At 36.5% G+C, this 25,597-nt stretch overlaps 1 protein-coding gene across 12 annotated transcripts; it reads right to left on the bottom strand.

Moving 5' to 3' along the window:
* Positions 1–2,996: 2,996 nt before the first annotated feature.
* Positions 2,997–23,625, bottom strand: AASDH (aminoadipate-semialdehyde dehydrogenase). Of its 12 annotated transcripts, none has more exons than XM_062575611.1 (16): positions 23,092–23,312; positions 22,683–22,935; positions 19,799–19,919; positions 18,762–19,102; positions 17,761–17,953; positions 15,350–15,591; positions 12,985–13,091; positions 12,420–12,592; positions 9,948–10,140; positions 9,263–9,381; positions 7,586–8,426; positions 6,183–6,346; positions 5,477–5,602; positions 4,521–4,652; positions 3,350–3,467; positions 2,997–3,250 (listed from the first exon to the last, which is right to left on the bottom strand). In XM_062575611.1, the coding sequence occupies exons 2-16, from the start codon at positions 22,910–22,912 to the stop codon at positions 3,069–3,071; spliced, it is 3,282 nt and encodes a 1,093-aa protein (XP_062431595.1). In that variant the 5' UTR covers positions 22,913–22,935; positions 23,092–23,312; the 3' UTR covers positions 2,997–3,068. The 12 variants fall into 12 exon arrangements, with proteins under 12 accessions (XP_062431595.1, XP_062431594.1, XP_062431589.1 ...); XM_062575610.1 differs by having other exon boundaries at positions 2,997–3,253; XM_062575605.1 differs by lacking the exon at positions 23,092–23,312 and adding an exon at positions 23,560–23,625 and having other exon boundaries at positions 2,997–3,467.
* Positions 23,626–25,597: the final 1,972 nt, after the last annotated feature.

Raw genomic sequence — 25,597 nt, forward strand, 5'->3', positions numbered from 1 at the left:
GGACTGAGGTTACCTGAGACCCGAAAGCTGAGTCATGAGCAGTCTCAAGAGTTTTAACTCTACAGTCCTGATTTGCTCCAAGTGCAGCTTCAGGTAGCTGAGGCAGTTTTCTGAACTTTGACCAATACAGCCCAAACACTTCAGAAAGCAGTTTACTTACCTACCCCCCCCCCAACTCAGGTATCTGCTGTGGCAGCTGAACACTTTATTACTTCTTATAACTAAAATAGAAGTGTTCACCCCCTCCCCCTTACAAAAAAGGATAAAGTCCATCATGTAATGAAAATTTTATTATCCTTAACATCCCACAGAGATAACTATGTTTACATTTTAAAAAGCCTCCCTGGCAAATAAATCCTTAACACACCCAAGTTTGAATTTTACAAGGAAGTCTTTAACGACTCTGAATGTCCCTCCTGTAACCATACCGCTCAGAGGGACCTTTACACCTACAACACTATAAAGGGAGATAATTAAGGAGAAGAAAGTGTTTCATTATGAAGTGTTGCCACATAGTTTTCATGGAATTATTTTAACCAACTACTGCTATAAGCAGCTTGAGGAGGAGCCCCTTAAATCATGCAGAAAACAGAATGAAATCTGCACTATCCTCCCATGCCAAGACTCCAGAAAGGGCTTGTCAGCAAATGCTGATATGGAGTACGCTATTCCCCATCATACGGAAAACAAAGTTATCACAGTTACAACAGCACACACACAGTGGATATGTCAGAGTAGATGTGCAGCAGCGAGTTTGTTTATTTTTCACTCTCTTAAGTGATCGGTTTTGAGTGCAGTTTCACATTTAAAATTAGATTCTCTAAAATACTTACTTTAAGAGGGAAAGTAGGTATTTTTAAAGTTTTGTACAAACAAGGGTGCTGCTGCTCTCAGATACTGGAAAAAAGTGCTTAATACCTTCAAAGTAGCATCTCTGTAAACATACCTGAAGGAAAAATTGGGCCCATCATTTTTTTTTTCTGCTAGCACAAAGAATTAGCGCTTAAGTTTAAATTTATACATAGTTCAGGCTTATAAACTCAGATAAAAAGTATTTGTAATTACAAGAACTAAACTGCCTGAAATCCATCTCTAGGATTATTTTTGGGGAGGAGGAGCCAGGCAGAAATATGGAGAAGGTGAAGTCAGGATTAAAAAATGAGACACTGGTATTCTGAAAAGTATAGCATAATTAGGTGCTATTGTGCATGACATTATAAAGCTATTTTCTAATAAAATACACTTGTATCACATAGAATAGAGCTCCCATTAAGAATGGTCTTAATCTAAAGCTTCAAAACAGAGTTTTTTCAAGCATAAGGGTATCTAGTGTAATAATGGAAACTGTATTATGTACAGTACTTGGTGGAAGCATTTCTAAAGTGTACATGTTCAACAGTGACATTTCATGTTAAATTAATGCAAATCTGCACTAAATACCAATGAAGTGTTACTTTGCTTTAGCTTTGTTGCAACCATTTCTGATAAAGTGTTGGAAATCTGTAAAAAATAAAATCATTACTACTGACTTTAAAACAGCAAAAATGTTTTAAGAACTGAACAAACCACTATGTAGTATATTGTCTCAACTTTTTGTAACTTATACACACAAAATACCATTTCTTCTGACAAGGTTATATATGATTAACCTCTATGTTCATATAGTAATGTATAAAAACTATAAGATGTAAAATTGTGGGTATTTGTTGTGTACTTTTTTAATTTTTAAAATGTTTTAAAGTGCAATTGTTTATTATACTAATGTCATTTTAATTCTTATTAAACTATAACCCAGTCAAAAGTTATCTAATTAATGACATATGTATTCTGTCTCCTGTTGTTAGTAGTTTAGTTCAGTTTTACTTTATAAATAGAACTTTTATTTCAACAAACAGCTCGACAATGCACTTCAGCTAACAATAAAAGTGAGTAACAAGGCATGATGAAGCAATATAGCTAGTGCAATTTCTAGTTTACTAGTTATTCAAGATTTCAGGACTCAAAGCAGATGGCACATCAAAGGCAGGGATAAATTTTTTTCTACTGTAGATCTTTTTTAAAAGACTTTTGTAATCAGGAAGATGCTTGGAGTTAAGATTGCTGTAAGGCTGATGGTAATTCTTATTAAGGTATTAAAGCCAACAAGAAATTTACACAACGCAAGTTCTCTGTAAAGACATTCTAGAATTCATTAATTCAAATTTCTTCACAAATGACTTGAACAAGGTTTGATTTGAGCACTATGCACTTCATTTGAGAAATCATTCTGTAACTGTTATTGAAATCTAGTAAGTATTCACTTGTATCTGCTCAACTTTAAAATACAAGAAGTAGCTCTTATTGACATTAACTGAATTTAGTTAAATGCTTGGTTGAGTTGTGAGCCAAAGCTCACAAAATATGAATCTTTTTGTTTATACAAACTGTACACTATACAAACTATAAACATCCCCCCCCCCAAGGAAATGCAAGACAGGCTATTTCCTCATAAATCAATTTGAAAGTTAGATTCAATTAAAGACTCTGTTGCCTTGCTACAGAATAGAAATCCACGCTCAGCCTAGGTGACTGCTGACAGCTACGCTGCATGGCAGAGCTAGGCACGTGCGCAAAGGCACCTCAGGGTGCAGGCTGGGCTGGAGTCATAGAAAGGAATAAAACTCCTCCCTCAAGTAGCCAAGAACATTATTCCGAATTGCAGACAATGGCACCTTACCACAGCATCTCATAATTCTGGAAGTGTTAAAAGCCAAATTACTGACTTCTGTTTTCCTGCTACACAGGTCAAAGCATAACACAGAAATCCAAACCATCTGAAATACTAGTGCTTTTATGAAGCAGAGCCGAAAAACGAGGGAGGAACACTGAAACCCCTGAGCAGTCTTCCTCCTTCAGTCAGTAGAGCAGATCAGTAAACATCATTTTTCCTACTGGATATTGCTTGGTACGGAAACACTACCTGAGAGGTCTGCAAAGAGCATTTATCGACAGTAAAATAGAGAAGTAGACAGAACCTGCAAGTTCTTAATTCACAAATGTAAACAATAAAAAGGAAACAGCCTAACATTTTAGCTGTTCTTTTTTCCTGTTGCATACAAATCTAGGCAATAAACATAATCATTTCTACAGCCCACAACAAGCTTTGTTCCCCATACTACAGGGGAAGAGAAAATCTCTCCTGGGAGCTTATCTACTCCTTCTGCTGTTCCGCTCTTGGCATTCAGAATCCATACTTTGCCATCTGTAGATACTGCTGCCAAAAGAATTTTGTTCTTTAAGTCATCAATTTGGAAAACAAATGGTGTTCCATATACACTTGAAGTGGCTTCAAATTTCCACAGTAAATTACCTTCCATATTACAGCAGTAGATAAAGCAGTCATGGGAGCCAAAAAATATTTCTTGCTTAGTTAAACTTGAGATGCATGGAGATGAAAACACTGGTCCGTTAGTGGAAAACTGCCAAACCTACAAAAAGAACATAACCATCCATTATCGCAGGTTGTTCACATTATCAGTCTAACAGCAACTGTTATTTTTTAAAAAGACAAATTGTTGACAGGACAGCACATACTTTCAACAACATACTGGATTTTGCTGAAGGCTAGGAAACACTTGTTCCATTACAAAGTAAGCTTTATACACATAGTAAGTAGTTAAGGACTCAAAATTGATGTGCAAGAGTTACTACCTTCTTGTTTGGCTCTCGAAGATTGTTAATTTGGAAAAAGAAATATTCTGGGGCTATCATAACAGAGGTAGTAATGGCCTTTGAGAACATGGCGTCACCACCTCAAAGGCAGAGGATGTTCCTCTTGCAGGATTGCTTTCCTGTCATCAAGCTGCTGCTGTGCAGACCCATCTCAACAGAGTATCAGCACCACAAGACTGCTGCAAGCAGCCAAAGGACAGAGCATGGGTTAACATGTATGCTAAAATCAGAAAAGGCTTTGGAATTACCATGTGTACCACATCTCAGGCAAACAGAAACAGTTCCAGTCTTTTAACAACAAATACAAATCATTAATCTGTGAGGAACTAACAAAAAAAAGTGTTGTCAGAATTAGGATTTGGCACATCTCTGCAATTGCACAAGTACTTGTTTAATAAATGGATAAACATTCTAAGAAAACTCTACATCCAGATAGCCACCACCTTATAGAAGAGATGGCTTTAAACATTTTTGAGAAGTTTTATCTGTTGGCACTACTCTTAACATTTGCTTTGGGTATGGGCAAGCTCTGAACTACAATTTCTGCATCAAGAAACTTGTTTATTTCTAGGTCTGCCATGAACTTGCTGGACAATTTTTTTTTTTTTTTTTTTTAAACTTTTTCCTCTCTACAAAAATGAATACATAGTGCTCTTTGGTTCACAAAATGGTGTAAACAATAATGGCATAAATAATAATGGCATATATGGTATGTTAATCATTAAGCCTCAAAACCAGTACTAATGAAGCATCTTATCCAGTCTTTTGTGAGGAACATAAGAAAAACCACCATTAGTAATAAATTTTACCTTTTCTCCAGAATGAGTAAAACAATATAAGTTTCCATCCACACATCCAACATAAACATACTTCTCATTGCAGTGAGGAGAGGAGAAGAGTGGTTTTCCCAGGGAGCTTTTCCAAGTCTTATTTCCTGTTGCCTGTGAATGACAGCATGGAATATCCCGTGTTTAACATGACTCCCAAGAAGGTAAACAGAATCACCCTTCCCCCAGAGCTTCCCCAGACCTCAGGAATTTCCAAATGTCCCTGTTTTACCCTTCTCCTTCTCCCCCTCGGCAAAAACAAGCCAACCAACCAACCAAACCACCCCACTCCCTAATCTAACATATAATTTTAAGAGAGACAGATTCATTTTCAAATCTATCTCCAGCTCCTCATTATGTGAAGAGAGCCAGTGAAGGAAAGGATATTTTTAAAGTCATATTAATTGTGCACATCATGAACTACAAATGCTGTAGGATATGCTACGATCTACAACCTATGATAGTCACAATAAGCTCCTAACATAGCTTGCACATTCCTAATCGTTACAAATACTCAGTTGGAATTAAAGCAGCAGTTGGGAAAAAAAACAAAAAAACGTGTTTTCTTACTGTAGCCTGCTAGAGCTGCAAAATATACACTGTTCTAACACTGGATCAGGTACTACCGAGGAAATTTGTAGTGGGTGGGAGGTAAAGCTAGCAAGGAGTGATGGTCAGAGTTGTGTGAGCTGAAAAATTGCAAATATCTGCTCCAAGTGACTATTTCCCTTACTACTATTTTTCCTGTATTCTGAAATACAGGAATTATAATACTGACTTGTGCGCAATAATTTAAGATCTCAAGTGAAAAGGAACTTATGTTAATATATAATTATCTAGTTCTTTTCACTAGGAAAGTGCTCTTAACTTCAGAAATACATTCTGGCTTAATACGAATTTGAGATTGGGACCAAAGGGAAGCAGGCAAAGGTACATACAGGGTTTACAGCCAATAGTAGTCCTCCTAGTGTAGCAACATAAAGATGGTGTGGAGAAAAACTTAGACAAGGAGAAGAAAACACAGCTCCACCTTCGCAATGGATCTTCCACATACATGTCTTTTTCTGCAAGCACAGAGGAAAAAAGATAAATACAAGGTTTTACAAATGCAGTTAAAATTCAAAAACTTTGCAAAGAACTTCTAATGGCACACCTTATCAAACAGTGGGTTTATTCAGCAACCATTAGTTATAAGTGAAGATATAATTCACATTCTATTATATCAACTCATATGCCATTGGCTAGTTTCTTTTCCAACAAACTAAGAAATTAAGCTAATGAACTTATGAGCTACTGAGCTTATTTTCCATCTTGCCTCATCTTTTAAAATGTAAGATTCTCCTTCCACCATTAAGTCATAGCCGGTGACCTTTTCTGAAACACCCACACATAACTTAGTAATAGAGAAACTTGAGATGCGTTTGAAACAGTACCAGCAGCAGGAGAACCACGGCTGAGACCACCACTAAAACCACTTACTACCACATAACCCTGACTCCACTTCAAGCAGGCATAACTATCTCAAAGTTTAAAAATGGATTCCTGAGATTACTAAAACCAATGGAGCTTCATCCAGTGCGTTACAAGTCAGGTCTAAGTCAGGCATTTACTCTTCTATATGTAAAAGTTAGTCAGTGTGCTTACATAAATATCCAAAGCATATACATGTTGGTCATGAGATCCTACATAGACTATTCCAGTGGAAGGATCTACAACCGCAGAACTTTTCACAGCGTCCTCTGTGACAAACGTCCAATGTATTTTGCCATCACTGCTTCCGAGCACATATATTAAGCCGTCATAACAGCCTGCGTGAAATAACACAAAGTAAAAAAAAAAAAAAGAATTTTAAATATTTGTATTTATATTGTTAGCTGCATCATTGCTGGAAAGAAATAAGATGATTCATGAGGTACAGTCTCTAAACGGTTTCCAAAGTTTTTCTTCTTTTTATTTCAAAGTCTTTGCTGATGGTTCATACACTCAAAGCTGACTGTTCAGTGCATTCTTTCCAGGTTGCGTATGAAATATGCTTATTTCACTGCTCTTCTACCCAATTTTACAGTGATAGTATGAGAAGACATGATGAGCTGCTTAAAATGGTATTTTTTTTAATTACCTCTCTCCCTAATTTACCCTTCTGGAAACACAGATACGAAAAAATAAAATCTATGTATTTGCTAATGAAACTGTAGTTCTATAGACTCCTGAGGTCGTAACAGAGCAATTTGCTTATCACAGTAAACAGCGATCAAAACACTAGTCAAAATATAGTAATGCTTGCTTTGCATAAGCAAACTCATCACTTAGATAGCTGTGCCAATCAGTGATATGTAAATATTACCTAAAAAGGTAACATTAAGAAGAATAATGACAATTCTATTGACAATACAGATGACAGAAACCAGGACAGATTGGTCAACTGACTAAGTTTTATATAAACAGTCAGTGCTACGAATAGCATGAAGCTAACAGAGATTAGAATTCACATATAATCACAGATTAGAAATTCCGTTTCCCCAATTCACATTAAAAGAGGACTAAATTCATGTTAATAAAAGGAATACCATCTTTACATTTCCAAAAAGCAAGAGTTAAAGGTTCATATTTTTCAAAAGGTTTAATTATCTGAGGCATCACATACTGATTTCTACTTCTTTCCATTTTTATAGACATTTTAAAGCTATATCACCTTTCCATACTTTTAAGTAACAGCTTAACGGTCACACTTTAATTAATCACTAAAAAGAAACTGTACCCATTGATTATTCTCCTCCTCCTTAATAAGACCCTACTAATAAATTTACATATAATAAATGAGAAATTGTTAAATATGTTAAATAAGCTCTTTTATTTATTATCATGAAACTTAATTTACTTCTTCCTTCTGTCTCTGTTTTATAGGCAAATCAGTTTTGAGGCACACATGGAAGTATATGGACAAGTGTAGGAGCAGGGCATTCAGAGGTAAAGCAAGATTCTCTGTCATTCATCTTATATTTAGCAGAAAAAGTAATTTTCAGTAAAGGCTAGAACAAAAGACATACCAACAACAATGAAATTTCCACACTTAGACACACAGGCAGAAGATTCAATACGATCTCCAAGGTTCCTCTCCCACTTTATTTCTCCCAAATCTAGATCAATCGCCTGCACCGTATGAGAGTGAGAGCCAACGTATACAGATGCAGATACTTCATCTGTAAATGGTATGACAACCAATGGTGACGCATCAACACATCTTCTTGTATTTGACTTCCATCTTATGCATAATGTCAACCTAGCCATTGTTCCAGGATTACATTCTGCATAGTTTGGCTGTGTAGCAGAAGTGTCTGTTATATTTGCCTTGTCGATAACCGCTAAACTTCTGCTCTTTTCCATTTCATACTCTTGCTCTTGGCTTTTCCTTGCATTTGGTGACAAGAAATGCAGAAAGGATGGCAGCTGTCTCAGTTCTGTTCCTATCTGCACCATATCATTGGGTTGCATAAAGGACTTGGAGGAATTCATAGAAAACAATCGATTTCCTCGGCTCACTGCAATAAATGAAATTAACCCAGAAGCAACTTCAAAATATCTTTCAGATTTCAGTTTAACATACTTTCCACAGGATTCTTCTCCACTGTCTTCACTTAATTTTCTTTTTATAGTATTGTCACAGGTCATCAATTGGTCTTCACTTGGAAACAGAGTTTTACGAATATGCGTATAAACTTCTTCAATTGAGCAGCTGAGAATAACTTCAAGGAGTCCAGGGACAGCTCTGCCTACTAGAATCTCAATTTCTTCATAAAATCTTAGAGCTTTTAAGGAGTCTCCACCACTGAAGAGAAATACTGAATCTTTAGAAATTTCTGTGGAATCCTCTAGGAGACCCAGAACAGACTACAAGAGGGAAGAAGTAAAGAGAAAACAGTTCATGGGTGGTACACAATGTCACACAGAAAAAAAAGAGTTCACTGAAATCAAGCTGAATATCCTAGAACTCCGACTAAGTCAGCAGAAATTGAGGAAACTCACTCCGCAAAAATCACATGAAATGTTTAAGCACCAACTGGGTAGTGACTGAACAAGAGCTGGGAAAGAATGAAGAAATAGGGAGATTTTGTTTTGCAGTACGAATTTTTTTACTCAATTCCAATTCTGCAGTTTAAGGAATTAAAGCAGATTGTGCTGTATTTTTGTCAGCCTTTTCCAATCTCCATTTATAAATTACAAGAACTCTAAAGATTTGTTTCAGATACTGAGAAGCAGAAACCACCTTAGCACCGGAATTAAGAAACAATAGAATCAGAAAGGCCAAGACAAAATTAAGAAACTGTGCCATCTACGTAAAAAAAGAAAATAGGGAGAGCCTCTCCAGTTCACAGTTATCTACAGAGATAAAAAAATTCTAATAACACATATTTGTTTCCGTTAGGGATACCTTATTTTTGCATGTGAAGTGGTATTCAAAAATCTGCTGACAGATTATGTCCTTCCTATGCTAACTGCACATACCCTCAGAACCCATAATTTTATCTGGTAAGAAAAATATGATTCCCTCTTGGCCATTACAGAGCAACTGTAAGTATTAACTGAATAGACAGTGTATAATACTTAAATGTATAGGCAGATAGAACGTTCTGGTTGTGTTAGTCACACTTCTTAAAAACTGTTTAATTCCTGACACATGTATAAATATCTTCTTGCAAAGATAAAAAGGCAGCTCAAAATACTACCTTCCATAAATACTGCAATCTTTCCCACAGTTCCTCTGCGCCACTCAGCTTACTGTCACATCTTCTGGAGTTTAGCTGGTTGTGGTAAATCTTGTTCAGCTCAGACCTATCAACTTTGCCTTTGTAGAAAATAAAGCATGATTTTTTTCATTTTTTACCATTTATACTTCCAAAACTTGCCTTGCCCAAATAGCCACCTTAGTCTTGCCCAGGCTTTCTTATTCATAAGCAAAATCGTACTTGTATTTTTTTTTTATCCAGTGAATCAACTATACTCTTCAAAACACAGCAAGGTTTTTGAAAATTTAATCTAGCCTCCCACATAATCCCACATACAGAGCCTGATCTTTTCCCAAGTCAAGTCAGAGTTGTCACAGACTGCAAGAGGAGCTGCTGAGAAAATAAATGTGCAATTTTAATTCTAAATGGGTTTTATTACTGCTCTTTGAATAGCAAATGAAACATTATCAAGCAAATACACATGTATGTAGCTGACACAACAAATCAGACATATTTGTTGTTTTGAAATACAGTTGTCTGCCTACACTGATATTTTCCTACAAGGAATAAGTTATCTGATCTATGTATTTAAAAAGTATGAGTCTGTATTTTGGTCAATGAAAAAAGAAACTAAAAGAATGGAGCTAATTAAAGTAAGTCAAAGGGTACTTATAGTTTCATTTACCATGTGATGTTAAAGGCAAAGCTTTAATCAATACAAGCTCGTCAGGGACTGCATGAGTTGGTAGATGTTTCTGAAGTTCTTTAAGAGTTTCTCTCTCTTTGAAATTGTCTTTGGGTACAACAAACAAGATAAGTCTTTCTTGCTGGTACCAGGTTACTACACAAGCTTCTACCTGACAAAGATCTTCAGCAGTCTGTAATTTAAAAATATTAAGTCTTACTCCTTTCACTCTATTACAGAATTACATTTCAAAACAAGTAAAACCCACAATTTTTTAAAAAAATTGCAGACTTAAATTTGTATTTATCTTCCTACATAACATCCTATAAATACATATATATCCTAGGTATTTCACTTATGTTAATTTAAGCAGCAGTATTCAGTGTCAGACACTAAAGAATGAATTTAATATAGCAAAATCAATACAGCTATCAGCAAAGCGAACTTTCCAGTTATCTAAATAACTGTCTCCTGAGAAAAAGCATGAAGAAACACTTCCACACAGTGTCTTTGCCTAAACTGTCAATAAAGACACAGAACATAATCACTGCTCTTGAAACATAGATACTTCTAAGAAAAACTGAAACCACTAATTTGTGATGGAAGGACTATCAGATAACAGTACAACATAGTGGTTAGATGTTACCTCTGTCTTAAATAATGTAGTCCAAACCCCATCTGATTGATTACCTACTACTATAGTAAGAATAGCTTTAATGAGATCAAAAAAAGGCCGAAAGATGATTTTGAAATCTGTTATTCATGTTTAAATCAGATACTGAAAACTAAACATATCAATACATCTGTATGATCTGAGAGCAAAATCTGAGGATAAGCATTTGCAATTAAATGGCTCTACCTGAAATAGCTTAAAAAGAGGGAGGGAAAAAAAAAAGAAAGAAAAAACAAGACTCCTCTCCTCTTTGCCTCCCCCAAATTGTCTTCTGTTACCATAGTATCACCTGGCTGAACACAAAGAAATGAAGGAAGTGATGCCTCAAGTAATTAAGAACAGTATTTCCTTCCATTATTTCATAGAATCATAGAATAGTAAGGTTGGAAGGGACCTCTGGAGATCATCTAAGCCCAACCCTCAGCGGAGCCTCTACGGGGACTGAACCCATGACCTTGGCATTAGCAGCACCATGCTCTACCCAACTGAGCTAAACCTGCCCCCTGAATTTCATTGATCATCTGACTCATTTTATAATTTGCCATCTTATAAAATGCAAGAGCTGACTAAACTAGCAGTTTCTAGAAAAAAAAAAACAGTTATTTTTGACAAAATCATTATGCTCCATGGAAGGGAGAACAGCTATTCATTTCTTGAGAACATAGGTACAATTCCAGCTCTCCACAAGAATATCTTTGCTAGAGATACTCCACAATAAGGACAGACTGGATGAGAACTATCAAGCTTTAATTACCACATTTTAACATTCACAAATCATCTTTCTGAATTCAAGTCAAATGCAGTTGTTGTGCTAGATCCAGACTGCAAGGTAATTGTGCTTACTATCAAGAGAGCCTAAATATGACATTATCTTCCCATGCTAATCTCCCTTTATAGGTCCCTGGCCTGTACCTAAAAAACTTACTCCCCACAAGGTCATGAATCTCTATTGAAACTCTGAACTTATATTTTCCTGGTAAGTCTTTTGGGAAAAAAACAGCAAGCTTGACATTATCAAAATGCGTAAGTAATTTCTAATAATGAATTTTTAAATTGCCATATCAATATTTCAAAAATTTGATTTTAAAAAAGAAAACAAACTTAGTAATAAATCTTTTGCTTTTTAAACATGGAAACACTGTGTTCTGATAAAAAAAAAGAAATGCTTAAAAATTAAAACAAACCCCAAATCCATCTAGAACATTTATTCTGAGCCCATGACTTCCTCTCACGATTTACGAATCACTGCGTTCTCTGAAAAGAATGTTTTTGAGTTAAACCATAATAAGCTTTTACTCCAAAGTTTCTTGAGTTGCCAGCAAGTCTTTACATAGCTCTTTGCTACCAAAAATCTTCATACGGGTTCACGGTCCCTTCTGTTTGAGGGTAATTTACAAATCTTAACTATCACAGTAGTCTCTTGTAACTAAAACTTTGTAACTTTCTTATATAAAAATGAACTCAATTTGTTTGTTTGCATATCACAAATGAGATATAATCTAGGAATCTGACATCTTGTAGCCTTATTACTATGCAAGCACTGCTGCATAAGTCTTTCGTATTTTTCAGATGCTTATACAGCTTCCCACTTCTACTGGAATAGAGCACAGAATAAAACATGTTTCCAAAACCCAAGTTCCTTTCTCTTACATACCTAATCTATATGACTAGATATTTGAATTTCTTTAAGACTCCTAAAAGTCAACTGAAATTGAGCAAATATAGATTTCTGATGATAATGTGTTCTTTATCCCTGCTCTTCTATACTGGCATGCTCTACTCACTAAATGTGATATTACCTGCTGCAAATATTCAATATTAAAACGTTTGCCGTGACGTTTAATCTGATTGTCTTTCCGTCCCAGGAAGACCATCTTTGTATCCTGCACTCTTACAAAATCCCCTGTTTCTCTCATTGTGCCCAAGGGTACAGTTATTTCATCATCCAGAAAACAGATTCGTTCTTCACCACCTAAAAAAAGAAAAGATCTTGGTCATCCATATTAAATATAGTACCTTTGAAATTATAAAGAAAATATTATTTTATCAAATTCTTATAAATTCTAACAAGCATTATCAGTGCCTAAAATTCTAAAACAAATAAACTTGGTTATTCGAAGTGTCAAAATGCAAGCAGAAAAAATAAATCACTATAATGAACACACTCTGTAGATAAAATGATGGTAATTTCTTGTTTATCATTCCAACAACCTAAAATACTATGAGCAGGTTCCTAGCCCAAAGAAATCTAACAATGCCATATTAGTCTATATATCAGAGGCAGATACAAAGTAAAATAATTAACATATTAAAACCCAACCAACAAAGAAAAGCATCTTAAAAGAACAACAAATACAACATAACCTATAAATATTTGTCCCTCGCCTTCTACAACTGCAGAACCACTGGCATCTCTGACCTCAACTGCTGTTCCAAGGAGCGGTGAACCCAAAGGTACAGGGAAATCACTTCTAAACATATTAGAGAGAGAAACAGTAAAAAATCTTTCCCTTCTGAACACAAAACAACTGTTCCAGAAATGAGTAAAATCTTTTAAAAGAAGACCAGTGTTAGAACACTAGATATTCAGGGCTTGTTTTTACAAATGTTTCTTCTTAAAAAAAATGCTGGATGTGTTCAAAATTAAAACTTTAGTAGTGTGCAAGAGTTTTATTAACATATATCAAAAAATGTAGAATGATAAAAAATAAGGCTACAATGGGCCCTGAAACATCCAGAGTACCCTGAGTATTTCAGACAGATTTTGCTGACCCAGGTTGAACATCATCAAGCTCAAGGAATTTAAACACATCTAAACAATTTCTAATTCATTCTTTCTGCATCCTAGTCTGAGCTTTCATTCTTTTATTCCTGATGTTTCATTAGCTGAATTCAGCTGAGTTTTTCAAAGACAACTGAAATAAAAGAAAAAAAGTCATCTATCCATAGAATTCATTGAAGTGCAGACCAGCTCCTTCCTTTTCCCTCATTCTCCAGCCTCTTCAAGCATTCGCAGAACATTAATTTTTGAATATTTTCATCATTTTGCTAGCAAAAATAGTCAATTGCATGCCAACTGTCCCATCAACACTGAGAAATAAAGATTAACATTAAAGATTATATTATTAAAGATAATATTAAAGATAATATAAATATCAAAACAGTTTAATATTATCTTGGTTCGTTATATCTGGAGGTGCTTACTGCAGAGGAACCGTAATTCCCTTTGCAATGACACTTGGAGGAAATATGCTCTGAGGTGAAGAGGAGATAGCACTTCAGCTTTGGAAATCTCAGTTTGAGCTGAAGAACAACATATTATCTCTGGAACACAGAAACTTCGAGTAGAAAATAAACAATTTCACTGAGGAGAATGTAATGTTTGAACTCAGACAAACCAGAATAAAACTCTAGAGTCAGAAATTTTCAGTGCTGTAAAACAAGATCTCACAGCGCCTGTAGAACAGATGCCTAACAGCATCATTCATACTGCATCATTTTCAAATAAAACTCCTTACTGATTTATTACTTTCACTCTACAGTGGTTTAAAAATCAGGTTAATATATCATACTGTTTGCCCAAAACATCCCATTTCATAAGATGCCTCTAACTCAAGCCACACATGTAACTATCATGCCACAGAGTAAGTATGCCTTTCAAAGAGCAAATGAAACCCTGAGATGACTGGAAGCACCTCTCATGGCCTTAGCACTCCTGCAACCTTTTTCATAAAATACAATGAACAAAAATGTCAATAACTGAGTAAAATGGTGGTGCATGCTAAATGCTGAAAAGAAAGTACTCCAGAAAGTCCAATTAAAATCACACTGTGATTTTGGGTCAGTCACTTAGGACAAATTTTTGCCATCATATTTGTCATGTAATATTAATAAGGTCATTTGCTGAATGGTATATTATCCAGTGTTAGAAAAAACAGAAGCCAGTCTTCACTAAATCACTTCTGGAATGTAGATAAAAGCATTGTAGCTGTAAGAAACACATGTACATAGGCTGATTATATTTGAAAGAAATCTTTTTAGTATTTTTCTTAAAATAAGTAAATCTCAAAATTAACATTCTGATCTTGATAGAGCTAAGCTATGAGTATCTCTTTGTTCAGAACCCATGAGCAACAGTTAAATAGCCTCATTTCTTCACAGGCAGAACTCCCACTGATGGCTCTGTTATGCTTCTTCTCTTTGAACGTGTTAGATCTCATCAGCAGAGCGTCATGATGGGGAAGGACAGGCCTAACTGAAGTTACAAGCAACTTGGCTGAGAGTCAGTGGCCTGCAGAAGCGTAACGGTGCTCTGATACCACAACGCAGTCAGAGACAGCAAACCCTGGATTAGGCCATCCCAGGTTCAACGTGTGGAATCACAGGCTAGAACGAGGAGGAGGTCGAGATGCAGGGCTAGCTAAAACAAAAGTTTAAAATATCACGTCATCGTGGTTTAAGAGGTCTGCAAGTGTACAGGATTCTGAACTGCGGTAAACCTGTAGTTTTGTAGTTTAAGAATTATTCACCAACAATTTCTACTTGACAGGCCTGTATTACAGCCATAGAGGATAAATTTGTCTACTTCTACGTAAAAGACAAGTTTAATTTCAACCAGCATAAATCACTTAAGAGGTCTGAGCAGCCCAGGAAATGTAGCTTCTATTTCTAGTGAAATCACATTTCACCATTCACATACCAAGCCAGTGAAAATAGCCAAGTTTCCTACCGAAAATCAGCACTAAAAACCTCTTCAGGAATCTTGTAGCAAGTAGCCCAACTTGACACCTCAGTAATACCATACAGATTAAAAATACTTGTTTTGTTCTCCTTGTGCTTCCAACTTTTCAAGAGATTCAGTACAGGAAATGCTTCACCTCCAAGGGCTAAGACACGGAGCGAAGTATTTGAGGACAACACAGTGGATTTAATAATGTGAGCTCCAAACCTTCTGAGAAGTGTTGGTGTTGTCTGAATGATACGTGTTAAAGAGAAAAAAATGCAAGAGAAATATTTGTTATATTTTTTTCAGTATATGTATACACCTCTTCCTGCTTTAACATATCCACTATTCGGCTAATATCATCAACCATCAGATGCAAGTACAGATGGCGATGATGTTTTCTGAGATTTTATTTATCGTGTGAAACCTATAATGAGTATTTTTAGCACAAATCTATCCTCTACTGCCAAGTTTCATACTTCACCTTTCTGTGTTACAGGTTCATGTTGTGTTTTCAGCTGTTATATCTGAAGTATATGCACATTAGTTGTTATAATAATTCCTTTGAAATAGAAAGCAGCACACATGATATTCTCTTGATACTACTGTTTGGGGCTGTTTTTCCTTCATGGTACACGATTTCCTTTCCAGTATGATACAGCTAAAATATATTCAATTAACCTGAATAAAAAACATTTAAAGATCTTTCTGTAACACTGAAAATTCACAGGATGACAGATACTGGGGTGTTTCTAATTTGGGTAAATATAATAATTTACAAAGATCAGTTTTCTAAAAGTTGTCACACTTTTACACTGTTTACATTTTGCATTATACTGCAAAATGAGGGGTTTTTATCTAGTAAAAGGACTAAAAAAAAATTGAATTATTTCTTGCCAAATTATTTCTCTAACATATCAAGACCACCACCTTTCAACTGATCATTTTAACTTCAGTGAATTACAGTAAGGAAAAAAGGTGAGGAAAAATGAATTTTCCCTCTCCACTAATCACTTTTTCAGATTTTCCAGATCTGTTCAACGAAGTTAAGAGGGAAAGGTAAGGCATTCCTATAATTTAAGAAACAAAATTATTCATCATCAGCTAAACTCTAGAGAGCATTTTGCCATTAATTCTGCTGAGCAACCCTTCTTCCTTCATTGATAAAAACTGCAAAACCAAACTTTTAAGAAGACATCTCAAATAGCTTCATGAGACCAAATCCAGCCTTGTCCTGTTTGTCTACATGCTTAAGAAAAATTACTTGCTAACAGAAATTAAACTCTGAGAACAGTTTTACTTAAAGTAGCAAGTGAGCCAAAGTGATCGTGGAACTTGCATGTGACAGGAAAATCTATACCACCAAGATTTATAGCAATTATAATCAAACAATATAAGAGTAGAGAATAAGGTTATCAAAACATTCACAGACATGGATTATTTTCTGTTGTGGAATCTTCTGCTAACTATTCACTAATCTTTAAATTTAAAATCTACAATCTCAACTACCACTATTTCTCCAAAAGAAAAGGAAACCTTAACATTTCTATGAATGCAGATATATCAGAACTACATTAATGACAAAGCATTACTTAGGGGTTGACCTACTGCAGTTAACAGACTAACCAGATCACAGTCATTTTGCCCAGTAACAAATCAGATACACTTTTAATGGCTTCTACTCCACTAAAGTTTCTGTGCTTAATAGCTTTATTAAATGCCCTTAGTACTACAAAACAAGAGATGGAGCTTATTCAGCTACATTGGATGCTCACAATTTCAGGCATATTTTCCAAAAATTAACTTTAAAGCTATTAGAACTGAGATCATATAAGAGATGGTGTGTATCAAGACAGAAGGGCAGACGAAGCCTCATATAAGCAGATGGCCTGAAGACAAGAAGTGTTGCTAGGGAATCAATCATTATCCTTCTCTGATTATTGTAAACGAGACAAACATTTTATCATCTTATAATAGCACTGTTTTAGCTGTTATATGTACAGAATAGAGACTATCAATAAAAATTAAAAATTATTTATGAATAAAGGCTCCAAGATCAAGCCCATTATAAGGTGCTAAAGTGTTTATAAAAATTAACCTCCTTACCAGATTATTCAGAACTAGCAGATTAATTAATAGACTAACATAATCAATTCTCAAGAATTAATATATTCTTAAGATGTACGTCAGTTATCTTCAGTTCTGTGTTTTCTGTCACAAAATGTTTGAGACGTCAATCAGACAGTAATTTTCTAGAAAGCTAACATCCTACAGCAAAAAGGACAACAAGAGTTACTCTTCCAAGGAAGAACACTCCTGCAATATTATCACTACTGTCTAGTCTGATGAAGAAATAGTACATACTAACAAAGGTGAGAAGCAAGACACTTAAGACATGTATCTTATGTGCTGCCTACCTGCAACACTGTCACATGATGCTGATGAAATAGAGCAGCAGATAGCTTCACAGGCATCATTTTAATGGTGTTTGGTACTATAAGGAGAGAAGCTCCACTTGTCAGAGCAGTGAACAATTCAACCACAGATGGGTCAAATGTTAGAGGAGAAGCCAGGAACAGCATGTCATCCTTTGTGATATCAAATATGGATCTAGAATAAAAAAAGCTAGAAATTACAAACCTGATGCATGCTGTTAAAAAAAGAAAAAAAGGTTCCAAACTGGAAGAATAGCAAGAAAGAGCTTCTGTACCTCACTTTTGTTAAGGGCTACTCTGACTACACAGGCATATTCCTTGATTGTGCAGACCAGAGAATTTGAGCATGTTCTCCTGTATAAAGACCATAAATATTGGCTGTACAAGGTCTTTTACAAAGATACCAATCATGTTACACACCAAGACAACAGGTTCTGGAGCATATTCTAACTCCAGATGGGTCCTCATTTGGTATGCATCTGGATCTGGAATTTTTTTTCACTCCAGACTTCAAACAAACAAACAAAAACCAACCAGTAGTATTTTCTAAAATAAAGATTTTCTAGAGAGTATTAAATGGAACAGAATGAAAACAAGGTAGCCTGAAAAGGAATTGGGATTTAAAGAGAAAAACTACAGAACATATTAAGTATAAGCAGGAATAAAAAAAACCATTTTGTTACTTCTTTGCTTCAAGCAGCAAATCAGCAGTACAATACTTACAACATCACCACATTTTGGTGGGTACACTCCCCCAAAATTCAAGTGAAGAGCCTTATTTAAGCATTAAAAATAACATTTAGACAAACAATTTTATATGACTACTTAAAAAGAAACATGAAAAAGCAAAGGCAAGGCAAGAGAAAGAAGTAAAGCAGTGTCAGCAGAAACCCAATCTACACCCCTCTGAAATACTTAAGAAAAAAACACTTTAAGCCTAATTTGTAAAAATACTTAAAAGAAAAAATAGAAACGATACTCACTTAAGATGTTGAATATTTGGCACAATACATTTATGAGGTACTCTGACTATTTTGGGGATCCCTGTAGTTCCTGATGTATGCAAGACATACGCTAGAGAGTACTTCTGGCCAACATCCATGTATCCCACTTTCGATGTTTTTACTTCAAGCTGATCTGGGCAGACAGTATTATCTGGCTGCAAGTTACCTATAGCTTTGAAGGGTTCATATTTACTTTTTACATTGTCTAGCTGGGAGCTTTTATCAGCATTGCTCCAGCTAATTTGGAAAAGAGTTAAACCAAGATGCTCTATTATGGAAGAATTGTGGTAAAACCAACCCTCATGGGACATCTTGAATTTCTGTAAAAGAAAATACACAGTTTAAACAGGAAACCACAGGACATACTGTTATTGTGTAATGCATGTAATGAATTATGAAAAAAAGAACATTTTCAATAATGACCCATGATTTTTCACCTCTCCATTTTTGGAGGGCACAACACAGGAATTAAGTTCATAGTTTTTTTTATATGTTAAATATGAATGAACACATACTTTATAAATGAGAAATAACAATTATCTTGGCAAATACAAAAAGGAAAAATATATGAAACCATTTCACAGAAGACAAAACACACTGCATTGTAACTAGATGGTCCAGTTTTGTCTATTCCCTTTGCAACGCATGCGGATACAAAGATAATGAGTATATATTATAAGGAGGATTATAAGGAGTAGTAAAATGGAGCAGTTATTTTCAACTGCTTCAAAGACTTCCAACTCCCAATCTTAACATACATGGAAACAACACTAGAGAAGCCTCTGAACACCAAGCCCAACCAGTATGCCTGGACAATCCTGTAATAGGAAAATAAGTAATTTCTTTTAGATAGGTGAAGTACTAAGTATTTCTAAATTTAAAAATATCTGTATCTGAATGAAGACAACAGCCACTTGTCTTGATGAAATAATGCAACCATATCCAAACTTAGACAGAATACAGTCTGAATAGCTACACATTTCTATATGGCTTCCTGTAGAAACCTGGACACTTACGTTTATTTTGTCATTCTCAACAAGAATATATTGAAGATTGCATTTCTTCATGAAGTAGGTGGTTAATATTGGTGGTGTATCTGGATCAACAGGAGAATAGGCAGCTGGAACTTGAAGGATTCTACCAGGATAAAAGTATTACAAATTAAGAAAACTCTAAAGATAAAACCCTTTAAATTTCACTTAAGGTTTCTTTTATACTACAGTTAGTTTCCAGAGTCAGAAAACTTAGTTAGAACATGACTTTAAATATTCTGTTAGAAATAAAATAGGAAGCAAATTATAAACACTTTTCCCTTCTGTTTTTTTACAGCAAGGAAAAAGCCTAAATCTAGATGAAAATACTCAAATTTCTTCCTGGCCAAGGAGGTTGGTGATGACAAAGGTACCACACTGATGTCAATGGCACAATGATTTCAAAGCTTCTGTTATTGACTAGAAACAGAAATATACGCTTTTCACTCACAAGTGTAATACATATAAACACATTTTAAAATCTCAAGCTCCACACACTTAGTATATTACCTTTTTGTTCTGACTAGTTTAAAGAGCCCAGCATAAAAAAAATTGGGCAAGTATTATAATTTATTCCCTAACAAATATACAGATGAATATTAAGTATCATTTTAATCTCATTCATTGTGCTTTATATTACAGTGTTTCTTCACATTACTAGTTCATAACAATCACTGATTATGTACTCCACCTAGTGGCTCAACTTGATAAACACAACTACTTGAATTCATTACACCCCCAAAATCAAAAAAGAGGCAGCAACTAAGACGTGAACAGTTTCCATAAATCTTAAACTTTCTTCTTCTTTCTTAAACTTCTAGGTCCCCATGAACAATTAGTGGTATTTCCTCAGTATGACAGTGATTTATCACTGCCATAGTGAAGAGATTCAGAACAAAGAACCTGCAGCACTCTGCATAGTCACTGTTAAGTTTAACACACTTAAACAGGCACTGAAACTAGCAACTTCAATTAAAGTGCCTAAGCCTGCCCTGCTTAAGAGCAATAGCTGTAAGAATCAAAACGCTTTGGTAGTTCCCACTCAGGTAGCAAGGGACCTAAGTAGGTCTCTCATCCAAACTCATGCTCAAGTAGTGCCAGCTAGGAGGTCAGACCCAGTTGCTCAGGGTTTGATCCAGTCATGTCTTGAAAACCTTCAAGGATGGAGACTTGCACAGCCTCTCTGAGCAACCTGCTCAGCTCCTGGACTCTCCTCATGGAGGAAAACATTTCCTTACCAGTGAGGAAGTGCCTCAGTTCTTCCAAAGCTTAATGATAACAGCACTTACTTTAACAACACTCACTTTAACACAACGGAGCCAGGAAGGGATGTGTGATTCTACAACCACATGCTTAGGCAATCAGCTGCATGATGGACAGAGCAGGTAAGAGCAGAGGCCAGGGTTTCCAGCATATTTCACTTGCAGAGTAATTTATTTTGCATCATTTTACTGCAGTGTAATATTCACACAAGCACATACTGGAACAAAGCTTTCCTTTGGGCAAATGGAAGATTCTGATTTACTGAATATAGAGCCATATTATGCATCTGACTCTGTACTATTCCACATAAGCAAAAATTCAACTTACAGGGAAGACAGAACCCCATACCAATTGTTAGTCTGGTAGTTCATTACTACTCACTAGTGAATCTCTTGAAGTTTCAGACTCTCAAAGGAGAGGAATACAACAAGTGGCCCATCCCTTGGGTAAGTTATGTAAGCCCTCGCTTTACAGGCATTTTTCTGGATTAGGCTTACAGTATGTAGAACACCTACTCAAAATTCCTAAACCGAATGCTTTGGCAATGTCACCAATATCAGGAAGAGTCAGATGTTCCCGGTCACGTTTAGAAACAAAGTTCTGAAATGCCTAAGCAGCATTCTGTCCAGACTAGGGAAGACAGCAGTTAGCAGGTGTATCAAAAATTACACCACTGAGTTCAGTGAAATCTCTAGACAGTTTTCTTTTACATCATTAACTTTGTCTTACATTTTCTTGCACTTCTGTATATTTTAGTCCAGTGTGACAATAGGAAAATACTAATATAGATCATCCCAGTAAGAAGCATGACCACTGTTGTACGTATCAGCTCATGAAAATATGGTATGATGCAGGGATTCTATATTGGATCATAAGCTTAATAAATAAAAAAATACATAAAGGATACACACTATAATTAATCTGCAACAGTAAGATTTTCAAAATTGTGGAGTTTAATACTAGTGTTAATCACAAACATTTCTACTTCTTGGTATTAAATAATCAATGTGTCTTTAATGCTGCACTAACAATTACTTTTTCCTATGGTATCTGTAAAAGTTTTGTAATTGTACATCCATTTAGCTTAAAGCATCGAATTTGCTTTCACTATGTGTAACTGTTTTGCTAGCAAGGTAAGAAGAACATACCAAAATTTGTATACAGAGTTGTTTATGTATGTATTTATTCTGTTAAATCAACTCTATTTTTTAAACAGGCATAACAAACACACTAGCCACCAATAATATTTTCAAATATATAAAAATAATTCTAAAATACACTTTTCTTTAAATAGACAGTTTCAGATATTTTGTATCAGTGAACTTAGGAGTCAAAGAACTTTGGCACAAGCTCTTCAAAAGGTTGTAAACTCTAATAGTGAAGTCTTTTCTTAAAGAAAGCAAGATCCCTATGGCTCTACATGTAAGCAATACATTCTATTACATTTAAACAACGTAATAAAGGAGAACAGCTGCATTAAAAAAAATCACCTAAGAAGTTATGGTTTGCTTTACTGCGTTTTTGTTATTATTAAAAATATAAAAAACTCTGAAAATCTGCTTAAAAAAGAGAGAGATAGAGAGAATACAAGCATTCACATTATTACCCTAAGATCCAAGACGGTAAGTTTACTCCTGGATAGCAGTAAAGACCTATTTCACATTTTCCTCGATGACCGCAGTGCTTCCGAAGGAAAGCTGTTAATTCCACGGCAAGCTTAACTACTGTAGCATACGTGTAGGAAGCTGGAGGTCTGCCATTGCACTCATCAAACCAAACCGCTTTTCTCTCGGGATGCAGGCTGGCTGCCTCATTCACCATCGCCTGAAGAGTCATCGCAGCTGCCTACTCTCAGTCCCCTGAAGGGTAACAGATCAGACCGTGTTATCACCGCCTAGTTTTTAATATTTAGTCAGATGACATAAGGACTGCACAAGAAGGGCATTTCTCACTGGGCGCGTGACAGGCGGCGCACAGCCTGACCACAGCACCCCATATCGCTAAAATGCCCGCACCTGATACTGCCCTCCCGCTCCCGCCGTCCCGGGACGGGACTGCACCAGATCCCCAGCAAGAGCAGGCGGCACCGCACACCCTCGCCACGCTCAACCCCGCCGTTTCCACCGCCCCGCCGGCCGTTACGGCGCGGCCCAACGGCCGCAGCAGGTGCAGGGGGCACGCGCCGCCATACCGCCACCTCAGGCGCGCCGAGCACCAACCCCCATCACCGCGCTCTGCCCGCCGCCGCCGCTCCAATACCGCGCTCCTGATTGGCTAGCCCGACTCTGCCGGCAGCCCGGTCTCCACGTTAGCCAATAGCCGCCGCGCTCCCTTCGAGCACAGCCGAGCTGCGCCTGCGCCGCCGCTGCCCTGTGCCAGGCCGCGCCATTGTTTTCTCTGGGGAGGAAAAGCCGCGAGAGCCCTCGGAAGCTCCCCATCTTCCTGGCAACTCTTAAGGCATGATGAAAGCGGATGAAACAAACCTGCGGGCCGAGATGAAGGGCAAAGCCCATCGCTTCTGTCGCAAAGCCGCCACCGCCCCCTCCCCTTCCGGGGAGATGGTACGGCCCAGCGGCGGGGTGGAGGCCTGACGTCATGTCCGCGGAGTGCGCGCGGCTGCGGTTGGCTGTCGGGGGCGGGGCGGCTGTGTGTGGCGCCGCTCGCGGCCGTTGGAGCGCCGCCGCTCGCGGCCGTTGGAGCGCCGCCGCGGGGAGTGGGGCGCGAGTTTCCCATCGGGGCTGCTCCCCGCCAGCTGGGTTTTAAACGTGTCCGCGGGAGTGGAGGTTAACGGGGGTAAGGTTTGGGGCTGGGCGCCGATGATTCAGGACACACAATGATTTTTTCCGTATTCGAGTGCTCTGTGAAGATTACTTTATTCAAGAAACCTTAGGCACATACTGCCGGCAGATGCAGTAAAGCAATGGTATGACTACGAGAAAATCGGTTAACAACCATTTTTAATATTACATATGGGAGAAGTTAGACGTTAGCTTTCTATTGTCATATTTTTAAAATAATTTAGCACAGGTGCATAGTGGTAACAGCAGAAATTGCTTCACAGTAAAACATTAAAATAATTCAAATAGTGACACCTAAAGCCAGAAGGATTTTCTCCCTCAAAATACTCAAGCATGTGTTTATCTTGCTGTAAATCTGCTGCCTAAAAGTCATGCTATGTAAATTTGCAGGTTTTTGAAAGGTGCTTTTCCATTTCAACTAGTGGTTTATGGTGCAAGAAAGATTCATTGTGTAAGAAAAATTAAAAGGGGCCTGATAACCTGAAGCATAAATCCAGTTGTCAATGAATAAAATGACCTATCTCCCCTTTAAATTCTGGCTTTAAAAATACATATACTAAAAATTACACATGTAGTGTGTTTAAAAATTACAGTGCCTACAGTAACAGACTCTTCGTAATTTCACATGCATTATATGGAGGAAAAAAGGCATCAGGAATTTTCTTACTGAAATCAGAATTGTGCCAGCTAATGCTTGAATCACATTTAAACACTTACTGCCTCTCTTAAAAATAACTCTTCTTGTTAACATATCAAGGGGTATTTGCCTAACTTTTATTTGCAGACTCTTCTGTAAACAATTTGAGAAAATTCTGCTTGCAACCTTGGGTAAAACATTTGTGTGGGTTTTTATCTTGAGTAGTAAAGGCTCCTCACACACGTATGTAACCACAAGTGCTTGACTTACCCTTTCTTTTGAAAGATTTGCTTTTGGAGGGTAGGAAAGATGAAAGGGGAAAAATATTAATGACAGCTTTTCTGTTTTCCTAAACTCCTTCCTGATTAATGTGGAAGAGGGGACAGTCAGAATAACTGCACCAACTTCTCTTTTGCACAGTTTATTTTCAGAATGAATGTTATGCTTCTATTAAACAAATTTACTAATTTGACAGAGAAGATCCACATACATCTCCCCATATGGAGATCAGGGCTTTGGAGAGGAACACAGTAAACAACCTGATTCTTACTAAAATCTAGATTCTCCCATCAGCTTAGCTGCAGGTAGGTTTTGATTTCACCTGCATAAGGCTTAAATCTTGAGGTCAGTGTAATTTACTTAACATCCTTTCTTAAACTGGGACTTCTGTTTTGTGATTGAGCATCAGCAACAGTTGCTACAAATCCCAGATAAGAAAGCACTCTTCTGACCTTAATGACCAGGACTGTAATTCTCAACTAAATCTCTTAAACTTACATTTTTCTCTTTTTGCTTTTTTGTAAAAGGAATCAGGAACAACTATAAGGCCAAAATAAAGAATATTAAATAGAAAATCTAAAATTAAGTTGCTGGTATTCAGTGAAAAAAATGAGGTATACAAAATATTTTTACAATTGTGCGTGCCTCTGCTGCATAAAAAAATCTTGCTGTTTAAATTTGCAAGTTTTTAAAAAGGTGCTTTTTCATTTCAGCTAATAGTTCATTTTGCAAGTGATCTTCATCGGTACAAATAACTATAATTGTGACCAATTAAAAAATACAATGCATTCAACTCCTAATCGTTCT

Source organism: Rhea pennata, chromosome 4, assembly GCF_028389875.1.
Source record: "Rhea pennata isolate bPtePen1 chromosome 4, bPtePen1.pri, whole genome shotgun sequence".
Classification (NCBI taxonomy): domain Eukaryota; kingdom Metazoa; phylum Chordata; class Aves; order Rheiformes; family Rheidae; genus Rhea; species Rhea pennata.

What these genes read in the sequence shown, in the direction of transcription:
- AASDH (XM_062575605.1), bottom strand. Translation starts at nt 22,912, where the DNA reads ATGACTCTTCAGGCGATGGTGAATGAGGCAGCCAGCCTGCATCCCGAG. An exon ending in TTTGCCTTTAACATCACATG is followed by an intron (nt 9,382 to 9,947) that starts GTAAATGAAACT and finishes TTTTCTACAAAG; the next exon opens with GCAAAGTTGATAGGTCTGAG. An exon ending in TATATGCTTTGGATATTTAT is followed by an intron (nt 5,603 to 6,182) that starts GTAAGCACACTG and finishes CTGTGCTTGCAG; the next exon opens with AAAAAGACATGTATGTGGAA.